The sequence below is a fragment of the Mauremys reevesii genome, linkage group 2 (assembly GCF_016161935.1).
Source record: "Mauremys reevesii isolate NIE-2019 linkage group 2, ASM1616193v1, whole genome shotgun sequence".
In the NCBI taxonomy this organism is placed as follows: domain Eukaryota; kingdom Metazoa; phylum Chordata; order Testudines; family Geoemydidae; genus Mauremys; species Mauremys reevesii.
Window position 1 is genome coordinate 60,026,796 of NC_052624.1, and position 15,953 is coordinate 60,042,748.

At 44.5% G+C, this 15,953-nt stretch overlaps 1 protein-coding gene across 8 annotated transcripts in view; it reads left to right on the top strand.

The window, feature by feature from the left end:
• DNAH11 (dynein axonemal heavy chain 11) overlaps positions 1 to 15,953 on the top strand; it is a 278,479-nt gene that overhangs the window by 257,477 nt on the left and 5,049 nt on the right. For all 8 annotated transcript variants that reach the window (XM_039523273.1, XM_039523275.1, XM_039523274.1 and 5 more), the window contains 5 exons: positions 3,056 to 3,175; positions 7,068 to 7,310; positions 13,272 to 13,454; positions 13,532 to 13,647; positions 14,239 to 14,351. In XM_039523273.1, the coding sequence (XP_039379207.1) occupies positions 3,056 to 3,175; positions 7,068 to 7,310; positions 13,272 to 13,454; positions 13,532 to 13,647; positions 14,239 to 14,351 (775 nt within the window). The remainder of the gene's footprint in view (positions 1 to 3,055; positions 3,176 to 7,067; positions 7,311 to 13,271; positions 13,455 to 13,531; positions 13,648 to 14,238; positions 14,352 to 15,953) is intronic.

Sequence of the window (15,953 nt, forward strand, 5' to 3'; positions counted from 1 at the left end):
CTGACTCGACAGACATTGCTAGTTGTGTGGGTGGTTCTGTTGATTTGTGTGGGTGGCAGTTGGGTGCACAGGTGTGGCAGTTTGGCCAAGTAATCCACCATTTGTGCAGTCTCCCATATATAACCAATTAAACTGTTACCTGCAAATTAGCTGTAAAGTAAGGATGGTGATTGGTTGAGTTACTTCTGATATCATACTTATCAATGGGCTAGTCTACAATAGAAGTACATTGCTACATCTGGTGAAAACACTCTATGCTGGTGGGAGAGAGCTCTCCTGTTGGTGTAGTAAATCCACCTCTGCGTGAGGTGGTAGCTACATTGGCGGGAGAAGCTCTCCTGCTGACATAGACCTGTCCACAGTGGCGCTTGGGTTGGTGTAACATGTCACTTGGAGGGGTAGCTTATTCACACCGCTGAGCAACGTAAGTTATACCAAAGTAAGTGACTCTTGGTGTGGCATAGACACATGCCTTACTGTAGCTGTACACTGCCTGGGTATAAGCTGTAAAGTAAAAAATGGCTGAAAACTTAAAAAAAACTATATGGTAACAGACCACAACAACCAGAGATTATTCAATCTGGTGATATTCTGAATAAAAAGAGTTCTTGGCCATACTTGTAGCTGCCTCCATTGCTTCACACGGAGTCAACAGACATTTTAGGCTTCAGAGGGACACACAGTGTGACATTCCTGGAATCTTATTGTATAAATATTAGTTCAGGTGGGGGGTAGGAGAGAGAATTACTTAACCTTGCCTTTTGGTAGTATTGCATACTTTTCATATTAATAATTTGTGGGTGAGCAGGTTGCATCACATTGCATGGTAGCTTTATGGTCATTTAAAAATGTAGATACAAGAGGAAAAAAGGAGTCTTAAAAGCAATCAAATGTAGTGTGAAGACAGAGCCAAATCCTGCTCACCTTACTCATGGACTACTTCCATTAGTGAATTAGATGAGCAAGAATTGACCCATGGAGCACAAAGTCAGTGTTGAAGACTGGGAGGCAGATTCTCAGCTGGGGTAAAAATTGTCACAGCTTCATTGAAGTCAATGGTGCTATGACAATTTACGCCAGCTGAGGACCTTATCTTTGGACACTTAATTCTCTTGTGGCTCTTAGCTGACACAACCCAATCCATTTCCCCATGGGTGAAATTTCCTTCGCCTACACAAAGCCCAAATATATGAACTCTCTCCAAGTGGAATTCAGAGTGGTTATGGAGACAAAATCAACACAGGGTCCAGGTGCAGGGCTTCTGTTTAACCCACTCCTTCACCCACCACACTTGTTTTTCAAGTATATGGGACAGAACAGTGACCAGCCATGTAGAGTATTGGAGCCGTTTGATCCTTCCACTATGTGGCCTGCTGTACCAGTATATATGAGACCTTTCCTGTGGCATGCAATTGTGTAGGCGCCCCTGTGCAGCTGCTCAGTAGGTAAACTCCTCCTACAGCATAGCCCCTGTGCAGGCCTTGAGTAGTGTGGAGGTTGAATTTCTCTCTCCATGAACACATCAGGCTAATTTCCTGCACAGTACAATGTTAATTATGCAAACCTGTTATCCAAAAAGCCCTTTTATCCAAAACAGAGAACATGTCCCTGATCTCTCGTGATTACATTGAAATTTCTCTCTTAAATCAGAAGCCTTGATTATCTAAACATTGTCAATGTCCCCCATGATATGTGGCTAATTGAGGTTATACCGAATTAGAATATTGCTATACTCTTCTAAGACGCACAGACTTTGAACAAGGTTATCTGGCACAAAGAGAAAAGGCAATTTCCTTACCAACAAACACCAGTGTATTGAAATAAATATATAGTAGATTGAGGAATGTATTAGTTGCATTTTTGTAGCCAGTAAGGAGAAAAACTTGTTTAATTGCAAGTTTATTCTTTTTTATTCTGAACCAAAAGTTGTTAATAATCTTCTTAGAAATATGCTGTTCAGCCTTTCCTGAGACAATATGTAGCATAGTTTATTACATTCTGGTGACTTCTTTCTCTTTTTCATTCAGTTCAAACCAGTTTAAAAGAAGGGTGCAATAAGACTTTCACTTATTCAAATCCAAATAAACTTGTAGCAAGCACACTGGAATAGCTGTAGCTATTTTACTTGTTCGGTTCTGTCACATCATGCAGCATACAAAGCCTATAATTAAGTTTTTATTTGAACTGTTAGGAGGCAAATACTGCCCCTGAGGGTGTAAAGGTTTCTTTCTGAAAAGGCTTCATCACAAACTGGCATATCAAGGATAGCAAAGAGAGGCTTTGAATCTTGCTAAGCCAAATTTTTTTAAAAAGAGACAGTGGTTTCTTGAGTAAAATATGCTACTATCATTAATCAGAAACTGGAGGTATGGCACTCTGACCATAACCACAATTAACATAACCCTCAAGCAATTTGGTAGTGATGGCATAAATATTAATTCCATTCTTACTGAAATTCTTGAATGCATCCCAAATTCAAATAATCTAGACTTTCACTTCCTCAGCATTTTCTAGAGAGAAGATATAAAAAACTACAATCAGATAGAAGTTTTTGTTTTCCCCCTTAAAACAGCCATAGTAGTTAGTAGCTTTCCTTCCAGTTGCTCATAAGGACTATGATTTCAAAGGTCTGGATAGGGAAATACATATATTCATCAATGAGTTATGTTCTCTTACCTCATGTAGTATTATGAAAATGTACTTTGCTCCTTAAAAGATTTTTATAAGGGCTAGGATAAAAATCATGACTTGTGGCTCAATTGATATTGGTTTACACAATTAGTGATTTTTAACTGTAACCCTGATATTTTTTAATCAGATATTTATATATACACACATAACTGGAATTTAAAAAAAAACCACACTCTGCGGTATGGTTATTTTCTAAATACAAAATAATGAGAGCATCTAATGAATGCAACTTCTCAGGAAAGTGTTTTGATTTTCTTTTGTTCTGATTAAACATTTTTCATGCATTATTATTCTGTGTGACTTTGGTTTGTCCTTTGGAACGCTGAGTTGTTTGTTTAATTATGCATTCCATTATCTTCGATAGGTTCCGTGGGAAGATTTGCGTTATCTCTTCGGTGAGATTATGTATGGTGGACACATCACTGATGACTGGGACCGCAAGCTGTGTCTTATGTATTTAGAGGAATTCATGAGCCCAGCTATGGTAATTTTTATATATACCTAAAGAGCTCTACTTTTTAAATATTACAAGAAATAAAATATTTTATATTTAGTTTTAATACATTAAACATCATGATGAATATTTCTTCAATGATCTGATTTGCTAAGAGCTGAAGCATTTTGAGGTGACACTCAGCCCCACCCCATCCATACAAAAATCTTGTATATCTGTCTTGGAATAAATGATCCAATTTGTAATGAGTGCAGTACTTCATCACACAAAAAAATCGTCTGCAAGGCTTTTGTGACTTGGTATATTGCTTACTTAAGTGCTTTTGCAAATATTTGTAGTTTAGCAACATGTATTAAGTGTTTTGTAACAATACTATATAGTGTATAGAGTGGCCAACTGAACTGCATTCTGAACAGTGTATTTAGGTAACGGGTTTTCCTATTAAAAATTAACTCCTCTTTGATGCACTCATGTTTTGAAAACTCTTGGTGGGGTAGAAAAGCTGCACAATTGAAAGATACTTCAGTGATAGCACTACCAAGTGACACATGTACCAGACACCCAAGAAACTACACTTACTTGTCTTATATTTTCTTTTCTTGCTCATGAAAAGCATCAGAGAAGAATGGCTTTCCCTCCTTTTCCGGTGTTTTCAGAATATGAGAAGCAATAATAGACCGCTTCTCCCTTTCTGCCACTCCTACTGAATTTCTGACTTTTACTGCAGCTATAGCAAATTCCTCCACACCACCACCACTACTACCAGATTATGTAACACAATGTATTTTCATCTTAGAAACTGGAGTTGGACAGCATTGTCCATCCATCCAACATGCAAAATTTCCTAAAATGTTTCTAAAACCACAGCTTCTGCATTATAAGCACAGTTAGTTGTTTCAGTGTTGTGACAGAACATAAAGCATGAAAAATCCTGGATTTACCTAATTTTCTTTCTAGAAATCCTAGTGACTGGGTTGGTATTACTTTACTCTAAATTTCTCTGGCTACTACTCTTAAGTTTATTGACTACTCAAAGAGTGGCGAAACGACTATACTGAAAAGAGTGGTGAACAAATTTTTTAAATGGCTTTTACATTTTTATTATTTTGCCTTGTCCAAACAGCTTATGGGTGGAGGGGGCAGGGGAGAATTAACATGTAAGCCTTGAGCAGATCATTTCTAGAGCTTGGATAACTTAGGGGAAATGCACTTTTCACCCTTGGCACTGCAGTTGATGTCTGCCTTGAAGGTTCTAAATGAAATGAGTGTGCTTGTGTCTCCTCAATCCCTAATGAGCAGGTTTTCATATGTCAAAAAGCCACACTCAGTTTAATACAATTGGTAGTCACTATTCAGAAGAAGATGCTGGAGTTAGTTACCATGGAGATGGAAGGATAAACGCTACTGTACTTCTGACCTCTGCAGAGGCTGATTTCTCCAAATGACAGCTGAGGTCATGGGGTTAGTGTGGGACGCTCATTCTGCTGTTCCTGCTCTGTGTCTAGCCTATGGATAAGTAAAGAATTACTGTTTCCAGCCTAGCAGTCCATTAACCTTCACAAGCCTGAACTTTCATTCAAATAATTGTAAAATAAATATAGGTGGTGAAACCTGAGGAGAATCACTGGTATTTGTATGCCCTTTGGAAAGTTTAGGTACCCAACCCTGAGTACAGATCCACTGATGTTTTAAATAATGAGATGATACATTTTCAAGCTTTTGCTGTAATAGGACAGTGTTACTCCCCTAAATTACCAGAGGAAACAAGAACTCTTTTATTGACTGGCAGCCAAGTAAACACAAACAGATATGGCAACAAATAGATTTAATCAGTGTGGGTGCCTTTTTGTGTTTAGCTGGAAAAGTGACTTGTCTTTACTTATTGGCACTCCCGGTGAATTCATTAGCTGCAAATTTAATCAATAAGGCAGGATGGAGTGAGTGTTATACTGAGATTTTGCCTTATGTTGTATGTGGTGGTTGGCATGTGGCCAAAGACAAAGAAGCAATGGGTTCCCACTATAAACCACAGCTTGCAGTGTCCTGTTATGCGTATGAATCTGGAAAAAATACAGTTAGACCTATTTTAAGTGCCCACCAAAGGACAGGTCTTCACTACCGGCTGGATCGGCGAGTAGAGATCGATCCATTGGGGATCGATTTATCGTGTCTCGTCTAGACGCAGATAAATCGATCCCCAAACGCACTCCCCGTCGACTCTGGAACTCCAGCTCGCGAGAGGTGGAAGCAGAGTTGATGGGGGAGCAGCAGTGGTCGACTCGCCACCATCCTCACAGCCAGGTAAGTTGACCTAAGATGCGCTGACTTCAGCTATGCTATTTGCGTTGCTTACCTTAGGTCGATCATCCCCCGCCCCCGAGTGTAGACCAGGGCAAAAAGAGACTAGACAATATAGACTAACTAAGAGAGTGGCCTTTAACTGAAGGTAGAATAGAATTTTACTGGAAACCTTAGGGCTATTTTAAAGTGGTACCTTGAGATGATCATTGTAGGTGAAGTCTGTAGTTAGGGTTGCCAACTTTCCTATTGCAGAAAACTGCATACTCTTTCACTGCCCCTGCCCCACCCCTTCTCTGAGGCCCTGCCCCCACGCACTCTATCTCCCCTCCCATTGCGTGCTCTCCCCCACCCTCGCTCACTCGCTCATTTTCACCAGGCTGGGCAGGAGGTTGGGTTGCGGCAGGGGGTGAGGGCTCTGGCTGGGGGTGCAGGCCCTGGGGTGAGGCCAGAAATGAGGGGTTTGGAATGTGGGAGGGGACTCCAGGCTAAGGGAGGGGCATATGGTGTGGGAGGCAGTATGGGCTCTGTGCTGGGGGTGAAGGCTCTGAGGTGGGGCTGAGGGGTTCAGAGTGAGGGAGGGGGTGCAGTCCCTGGAATGGAGTTTAGGTGCGGAAGGGGGCTCACAGCTGGGGTTGGGGTGTGGGAGGGGGCTCAGGGCTGGGGCAGGGGGTTGGGGTGTGGGAGGTGTGTGGGCTCTGGGAGGCGCTTACTTCAAGCGGCTCCCTGAAGTAGCTGGCATTTCCCTCCAGCTCCTAGGCGGGGGTATGGCCAGGCGACTCTGCACGCTGCCTCCATCCACAGGTGCTGCTCCCGCAGCTCCTATTGGCCGCAGTTCCCAGAGGCAGCACAGGGGCAGAACACAGAGCCCCCCACAACTGTGCCTCCGCCTAGGAGGGGAGCTAGGGGTGGCGAGTTATATGGACCTGTGGTGCCCATGCTCCAGGAATATTCAGGGCCTGGGGGCCCGGCTCCACCAACATTCAGGGCCGAGTCTCTCTCCCAGCTCCGCCTGTTGCCCCTGGATGCCTCCCCGGGAGCTTCTCCCATCCCCGTCTGCCTCCCCCAGGTGATTTAAAAGGACTTGGGGGCCCCCGGCTGCCGTCACCATCACTGGCAGTGCAGTGGGGCTAAGGCAGCTTCCTGCCCATCCTTGCTCTGCGCTACTCCCAGAAGTGCCCGGCACGTCCCTGCAGCCCTGGGGTGTGTGTGTGTGTGTGTGTGTGTTACCATGCACTGCCCCTGCCCTGAGCACCGACTCCACAGCTCACATTTGCCGGAAACTGCAGCCAATGGGAGCTGGGAGGCAGTGCCTGTGAGCAGTGGCGTGTGGAGACCTCACGCCCCCCCCTCCGCCTAGGAGCCGCTGCCAGAGGAGTGTGCCGGTCACTTTTGGGAGCCGCCTGAGGTAAGTGCTTCACCCTCTGCTGCACCCCAATCCTCTGCCCCAGACCAGAGCCCAATCTCTCAATCCTCCCGTGCCCAAACTCCCTCCCAGAGCCCGAACCCCCTCCTGCACCCAAGCTCCCTCTAACAGGCTTCCAGTGAACTGAATTCCTGGCACAATGGAATTTTTTTTTTTTGTTAAGAACTGACAGTAACATTATTCATTCTCTTTTTGAAGCTTGAAGGAGAACTTGCATTGGCACCAGGTTTCCTAGCACCCCCAAATTTGGATTATGTTGGATACCATAAGTACATAGATGAAATGCTTCCAGCTGAAAGCCCAGTGTTATATGGACTCCATCCCAATGCTGAGATAGAATTCTTGACAGTGACATCAGAGAATCTTTTCAAAACTCTCTTGGAAATGCAGCCCAGGAATTTACTTATAGGAGAGGAATCAGGACAGTCTCCAGAGGAAAAGGTAAGGTGGTGGTTTTTCTTAATCATGTTTCCCATAGGAATGCTTCTCATAGTACCAGGGGATGCCACTAAAAACAGAGCATTTATCGTATCACATTATTTCACTGAGATAGTTAACTTCTGATGATGGGAAATTTACCCAGTTTACCAAGATAAGCTCAGCTATTATAAATAACAACAGGTCAGATTTAAACTTGGTGTAACTTAGGGTTGCATCAGGGATGAATGAGAGCCCGTAAATAAAATAAGAGAAATGTTTAATTTTTAATGGAAACCACTGATGCCATTTTCCCTTTGACTGAAAGTTGGGGTGCCAGTGAATAAATCTATCTTCATCTTTTTTTTTTAAAGAGCAAAGAAACACTGACTTAGAAAAACATAATGTTAAGATTTGTCTGATTCTGGTTTTCTTCCCCTTCCCTGCCATTTTCTATAAATTGTCAGTTAGGAAGTAGGTAACATTTTACCTTGACAGCTACTTCAATTTTTACTTTAAGTGCCTGGTACTGATGTGGTTAAGATCAGGCTTCAATTCCCAGCTCTGAAACAGAGTTCTCATGTGGTTCTGAGCAAATCATTTAGGGGAAGATTTTCTGCTGTGTCCAGCTTCCACTGAGTGCAGCCAAGTGGGGGAATGTCAGGAAGCCACTGATGGGCCCCTGATTTTTCTGCCCATAGCAATAGTCCCTTAGGGCCTCTATGCCAGCTGGGGATAGCGAGAGCACAGTATGTTTCAGCCAATCCCCCTTTCCCACAGTTTCGTGGAGATGCAGCAAGAAGGTCTAGGAGACAGAACACTTAGGTCTAAGCTTGCTGGCGACTCTCTCTCATAAGGGGTATCCCTAGCAGGGGACTTGCAGGAGGCTTCTGCTCTCTTTGGGCCACCTAAGTGGTGCAAATAGAGCAGATGTGGGAAGGGAATCTGCCCCTCAAACTTTCTGGGCCTCAGATCCCCATATGTACAACATATATTTAATAATGGGTAGGCTTGCTGAAGAGATAAACCCTTACATCCTTAACTGGCAATCAGATACTGCAATAAAGGGGGCCATATAAGCACCTAGATAGAGGGCACTCTTGGTGGTGCTGTATGTGCTGATACATTATGCAGTTCTATTTAGTGTCAGGAATAACCCAGATATTTTCATACAGCCAAAATTGCTCCCACTAGAAATAAAATGACTAGTTTTAGGCATGGCTGCAAAGCAGCATGGAGTAGTAACAGAGTACATGCAGAAAGGGGTGAGATTGGTAAAACACATAAACAAGTAATGACAAAGGTGCACCCCAGTATTTTAACTCCTTCGCATTAAGAATCGGGGTTTCACAATATGACTAAGGGTATGTCTACACTATGGGATTATTCCAGTTTTACAGAAACCGTTTTTTGGAAACATTGTATAATGTCGAGTGCACGCGGCCACACTAAGCACATTAATTCGGCGGTGTGCATCCATGTACTGAGGCTAGCGTCGATTTCCGGAGCATTGCACTGTGGGTAGCTATCCCATAGTTCCCGCAGTCTCCCCCACCCATTGGAATTCTGGGTTGAGATTCCAATGCATGATGGGGCAAAAACAGTGTCGCGGGTGATTCTGGGTAAATGTCATCACTCAATCCTCCCTCCATGAAAGCAACAGCAGACAATTATTTCGCGCCCTTTTCCTGGATTGCCTGGGCAGACGCCATAGCACAGCAACCATGGAGCCTGTTCAGCCTTTATTCACTGTCACCGTATGTCTACTGGATGTTGCTAACAGATGCGGTACTGCAGCGCTACACAGCAGCATCCCCTTGCCTTTTGCAAGTTAGCAAATACGGTTACCAGCCATACTGTACCGTCTGCTGCTTTGCAAGTTGACAATGACGGTTACCAGTTATACTGTACCATCTGCTGCTGTCATGGGTGCTCCTGGCCGGCCTCGGTGAGATCGGCCGTGGGCGCATGGACAAAAATGGGAATGACTCACCAGGTCATTCCCTTCTTTAAGTTTTATCTAAAGGGAGAGTCAGTCCTGCCTAGATTATCAGGCAAGCCTACTAAAGAACCAGAGAGGCAAACGGACGCTCTGGGTCAGAGCCCCAGACATCCCGCAGAAATGATGAGCTGCATGCCATTCTAGGGGGTGCCCCTGCAACAACCCCACCTGTTGCTTCCCTTCTCCCCCACCTCTCCTGGGCTACTGTGGAAGTTATCCCCCCATTTGTGTGATGAAGTAATAAAGAATGCATGAATTTGAAACAACACTGACTTTATTGCCTCTGCAAGCAGAGATCAAAGTGGGGAGGGGAGGGCAGCCTCCAGCTGCTATGATATTCCAGGCAGGACTGAATCTCCATTAGACAAAGCTTAAAGAAGAGAATGACCTGGGAGTCATTCCCATTTTTGCCCAAGCGCCCCCGGCCAATCTCACCGAGGCCAGCCAGGAGCACTCACGGGATGACAATGACGGATACCAGTCATACTGTACTGTCTGCCGTCCGGAAGGGAAGGGGATGCTGCTGTGTAGCTCTGCAGCACCGCATCTGCCAGCAGCATCCAGTAGACATACAGTGACATTGAAAAAAGGCGAGAGAGGATTTTTTTCCCTTTGCTTTCACGGAGGGGAGGGTGACGACATATACCCTGAACCCCCCGCGACAATGTTTTTGACCCTTCAGGCATTGGGAGCTCAGCCAAGAATTCAAATGTTTTTTGGAGAGTGCAGGAACTGTGGGATAGCTACAGTCGTCAGTCACCCTTCCCTCCATGAGCATCCATTTCATTCTTTGGCTTTCTGGTACACTTGTCTCAGCTCCTTAAGTTTCAGCACTGTGTTGAGTCCCTATTGTGGCCTCTGTCCATCATAGCCTTGGAGATTTTTTTCAAATGTTTTGGCATTTTGTCTATTGGAACGGAGATCAGATTCAGTATCTCCCGGTGCCCAGAGTTCTGTGATTCCTGGTAAAGTAGCAGGCTATTTGGAGTTCTAGAGCAGGAGTGGGCAAACATTTTGGCCTGAGGGCCACTTCTGGGTATGGAAATTGTATGGTGGGCCATGAATGCTCACGAAATTGGGGGTTGGGGCGTGGGAGGGGGTGAGGGCTCCGACTGGAGGTGCGGGCTCTGAGGTGGGGCCAGGGATGAATTCAGGGTGCAGAAGGGAGCTCTGGGCTGGGGCATGGGGTTGGAGCATGGGAGGAGGTCAGGGGTGCAGGCTCCAGGTGGTGCTTACCTCAAGCAGCTCCTGGAAGCAGCGGCATGTCCCCAGTCTGGCTCTTACATGGATGCATGGCCAGGCAGCTCTGTGCACTGTCCTGTCCGCAGGCACTGCCCCCGCAGCTCCCATTGGCCAGGGTTCCCAACCAATGGGAGCTGAAGAGCAGGTGCTTGGGGCGGAGGTGGCATGCAGCGACCCCTGGCTGCCCCTATGCGTAGGAGCAGAGGGGGGACATGCTGCTGCTTCTTCTGGGAGCTGCCCGGAGTGGGTCAAGCCCCCAACCCTGCTGCCCGACGGGAGCTCGAGGGCAGGATTAAAAGGTCTGATGGGCCAGATGCGGCCCACGGGCCGTAGTTTGCCCACCCCAGTCTAGAGTATACATAATGAGCTGTTGGCCACTAGATCCTTGTGGACTGTTGTCCATATCACATAAGGCTACCTCACAAGTGGATCTGTTGTTGGAAAGCTCAGCGGTGAAGCCAAGGACGAAACTAGTATGGGAAGTCCTGATTTCAAATCTCAAAAGGTCCCTTATAAAACCAGCTTTCAAATATGTCATTTTATTATTATAAATTGCATTTCGTCTAGAAATTGGGGAGGGAAAAAATGTGAAACCAGGTTTTGTATTACATTTGCTTGTTTAAGATGTAGAAGACAAAATGTCTGATCAGATTGTAACGTGTGTGTGTGTGTGTGTACACATACATGCCAATGTGCGTGCATGCGCACACTCTCCCCCCGCCCATGCTAATAGATGTAGGGTGCTCACATTTATAAGTGTTGCAATTTCATCAAGAAAGAAGAAAATCTGTCTTCTTCTTCCCCAGAGGGGAACTTGGTACTTAAAGCTTAGCCCAATGCATTTTGAAATGATTAAGTTGTTAAAGTTGAAATGGCATTTCCTGATTTTGACTATAGAGGACTTATGTTCCTTTGATATCCAGTCTGCATTCATACTATTACCATACTCAAAATCTAATTTCCATAAGGAAAAAGCAGATGATTAACGCAGCCAAATTTGGATGGCATTGTTGATCCCTATAAAGATACAGTAGAATGATGGAGTGGGGGTTTATTTGGCAATAAAAAAAATCTTTCCCCATTACTGCTTAGCTTCCTGAATTCCTGACAACTAGCAAACTACTGTTAATGAAAGCAACTTGACTATGATTGTTTTAATGAGTTTGGCGCACACCATTTTCATAATTAACTTAAAATATGACACTCTGTTCTGTGAAGGCAGCTTGTGTCATGTCTGTTCAGGTCATGACCATTACCTAGTTGCATACAAATTATAGGGGACATTTGTGAGAACTACATAATCTTGTATTTGTACTTTCCTATGCAAGTCCTTCTTGTGTTTCTCTCCCACATAAAAAAGCTGCAGGAGAAAACTTAGGTAGAAATTGCTGTACCCAAGCTGCTCCAGAGATCCGTTGCATGTTCCCCTCTGAGAGGGGACCAATGAGACTATGACCAGAGCTGGATCAAGATAATTTGGTACTATAGGCACACCACAACATGGCTCCTCCAGGGCTCCCTGTGGCCCCGCCTGATGTTGGGAGTCTCAGTGGTGGGGAGCATCCCTCCCACTCCAGAGAGGCAGGAGCAGCAGTATGGGGGTCATTCTTTCCCCCAGAATTGGCAGCAGGGGCTCCCCTTCCCTGGGAACAGCAGGTGTCCTCTCTAAGGCATGCGTGGCAACAATGGGAGGCAGCACTTACCCCAGCTGTGTGGCGCATCTACTGGGGTGGGTGCACCTGCTGCACTCTTCCCTCCCATGCCAGACACACATCCCCTGCTCTAGTCATGTTTGCAGAAGGCAAGGCAAGCAGGCAGAGTGAGTTAACACCCTTTGAGATGCCTGAGGCAACCCTCATTTTTCGGGGCTATTGTGTCAGGCTCTACAGCCAAAGGGAAATATTGCAACTTTGGTTACAGCCGGGTCATGTTTTCAAGCTTGTCTTTGCCACTCTAAGGGCTACAAACATACATATATATTTTAGTGAAACATGAGGTTCTGATGTAGTTGACTCAAGACCCAGGTTGGGCCTATCTGACTTAAACCAGCCCTGATTATGGGGTGATCTGGGGCATAGTCTTTAAAGCTGGAGTGCCAGGAGACTATACCTCTCAAGCTGCATGGATCTCTGCCACTTTTACATGTCTTCCACACTCTCCCTGTGCTTTCCCCCCCCCCCCCCACGGACTGGGGAATATGTCTTAGCAACTGATTGCCACCTGTCCACTGTAACTCTGTCTGTCCTGTCCCTTACTTCCCGGCTTTACTGTGACCACACACCCTCTCCCATGTTGCCAATAGGCCATGGAGCTTTTGCAGAGAGGAATGCAACAGTTACGCATAGAGGGATGAGACTGCTCCCTACATCATCTTTTTCCCAGAGGGTTGGACCCTCTGTGGCTGTTCCAGGTTTGCTCCTATCTCACCACACAGCATGGGGGCTCTAGGGTCTAGTCTTGCAAAATACAGGAGGTTGAACTGGAGTCAGGTGCTTTTAGTTTACAAGTTCTTATTCAGTCAATAAGGAACGATCTGCGCTCTTGTCTGATTCCAGAGCTGGGCAATGAAAAATCAGTATTAGATTGTCAGCTGTTTGGGGCAGGGAGTGTCTGTCTTGCACAGTGTCTAGCACATGTGGGGCCATCAGGCACCACGGTAATACAAATAATCTTGGTCTTGTATGTTTAAACATGTGTGAATCCCTAATTTCTGATCACTCTGTCTGTATTGATGTGATAAGGTTAAGAATGTCCTGGATGATATTCTGGAGAAACTTCCTGAAGAGTTTAACATGACAGAAATCATGCAGAAGGCCACTTTTCGGAACCCCTATGTCCTTGTTTGTTTCCAAGAGTGTGAGAGAATGAACCTCCTCATTCGGGCAATACGCAGCTCACTTAAACAACTGGACCTTGGTTTGAAGGTAAGAAAAGTGAATTTCTTTTACTAAAGAATAACTAGTCCGAATTCTTTGACGCCAAGTATACGTATTCTTCACAGGGGGAGCTGACGTTTTCTCCTGACATGGAAGCACAGCAGTCAGCATTGCTTTATGATAGTGTGCCAGATGCATGGACCAGGCTGGCTTATCCATCCACCTATGGCCTTGCACAATGGTAAGTATGCTTCAGCACCTTACCAAATAACGTAACTTGTGTTGTTTAATTACCATGGATAATGGTCACATGGCTCTTTCTCATGTATATAAAATCTGTCGTTTTAATTCAATTCATTTTCACTCTAGAGACCAAATGAATATTGCTGGAATACTAATCTTTAAATTGTTTCTAAACTTTTCCTTCTATGCTTTCTGCAAAATTGGAATTATACGGTGCAACCAATAGGGCCTGTCATTTTTCAAAAGGAATAATGTCACTGCAGCCCCGTGACAGAGTAATTGGACGATGTTCCTAATCGCAGTTCCACTAGCCTCACTCCCTCAACCCTTTTCATGCTGGGCTCCTTGCACTACTGTCTTTGTGCTTGTCCAGATTCAGAAAAGAGCTAATCCCACCCTACTCTTGGCCTCTTAATCTACACATACCTTTTGACTGCTTCAGCCTCATGCTTTCTTCCCACAGAGGCAATGGCAGAGCTCAGCTGGTACACAGCGTCTCTATACTTCATTGAATTTCATCCTAATGAAACTGTCAGTGTTGTCTACATGACTATGTCGGCATTTTGGTAGCTGCTGCTTCTTGTTTCAGGATTAATGACCTCCTCATGCGGTGTCGAGAACTTGATATCTGGACACAAGATCTTGTGCTCCCTGCAGTGGTGTGGCTTTCTGGATTCTTTAACCCTCAGTCTTTTTTGACTGGTGAGTAGTAATGGCTAATAACATTTGAAGGAACAGTGTCATATAGTTTCAACCCCAAATTGTAGGTTGAAACAGTTTTACAAACAGGTTTTATTTTTAATCTAAACATGCCTTTAAGGTGTTAGCAGTGTTTCATGATGCTATATTATGCTACTGCATGAGAATGGATGACTGAAATTGACTAGAAACAGACTGGTTTATTTTCAATATTCAAGTTGTAAAGACTTAGAAATTAAGACAAATTAAGATGTTAAAAATGTTCACTTTTAACAATCTAATGTGTTCTAGAAGTGCATGATATCATGTTTGTTATTCTTGACACCGCCCTTTGAAAAATGTATTGGCAACCTTGTTTAGTACATCCAGGGCCTTTACTACCTATGGGAGCTACTACCCATGTGCTCCAATCCTATATGGAGTACTTCTTACTCATGCAAGTAGTCCCTATGACTCAGTGGGATTAATGACATGAGTAACAGTTTGCACAATCAGACATCTGGAAATAGTTTTTTTCCCTCCATCATAAGTCTTCAGTCTCCAAATCATCATGTTAAAGGCTGGAGGTGAGAAAAGGAAAGAGATGCTGAGTTAATTTTTTGTGCTTTATTAAAGAAAAGAGAAGTCTTAAACTGCTGATGTAACCATTGCTTTTCCATTCAGTATTCTTTAACCTCAATGTGTTAATGCACCACTCTGTTTCACTCCTTCTGTTCTTAACTTGTAAAATATTTTAATAGTGTAAAGGAAGTGAGAAAAAGTCTGGCATTCTTCCCAGTATATGTACTGCTACAGTATGGGATAAAAATCTTCAGCAGTGTATTAATCTGTTCCCTAAGGCCTTGTCTACACTACAGGGAAAGATCAATCTAACTTCAGCTACATGAATAATGTAGCTGAAGTTGATGTACTTAGATCTACTTACCGTGGGTTCACGCTACGCTATGTCGATGGGAGACACACTCCCTTTGACTCCCCATGTGCTTCTTGTTCAGGTAGAGTACAGGCGTCAATGGGAGAGCGATCTGTGGTCGATTTAGCGGGTCTTCACTAGACCCGCTAAATCCACCGCTGCATGTCGATCCCCCAGTAAGTGTAGACAAGCTCTTAGTCTTCATGTTTACAACCCACATACCTGATTTCAGAATCTAAAGCAACTACCTAGGTCTCTAGAAGCCATTGTCAAGCTTCAGCAGCTTTTCATTCTACCCATTAGTTTGTAAAACCAAATTCCTCTCAGGGACTTGCCACCCCACCAGTCTCAAGTCCCTGACTGCTGGTGTCTCAAAATGTTTAATTCTGCAGAATCCCAAGCCCTGTCGGTGGACAGTTGGTGATCCACAGGCTATAGTTTGGAAATCAGTGCAATAATGGGGGTTACACAATGAAGAGAGACTTATAAATATGCTTTAATTCAAATTCTCAGTAGCCAGTAAAGGCATTCACATTAGACCACAGATTCCTAGACCATAGCCCTGAGGCTTATACAAACACACACCCCTTTTTCTCTCAGCCCCTGTTGATTCAGTTTGCTGTCAGGTATCATGATTTTCATCAGAGCCAGTCAATATTACCCCTTAGTCATCCAACTCACTGAGTGACACA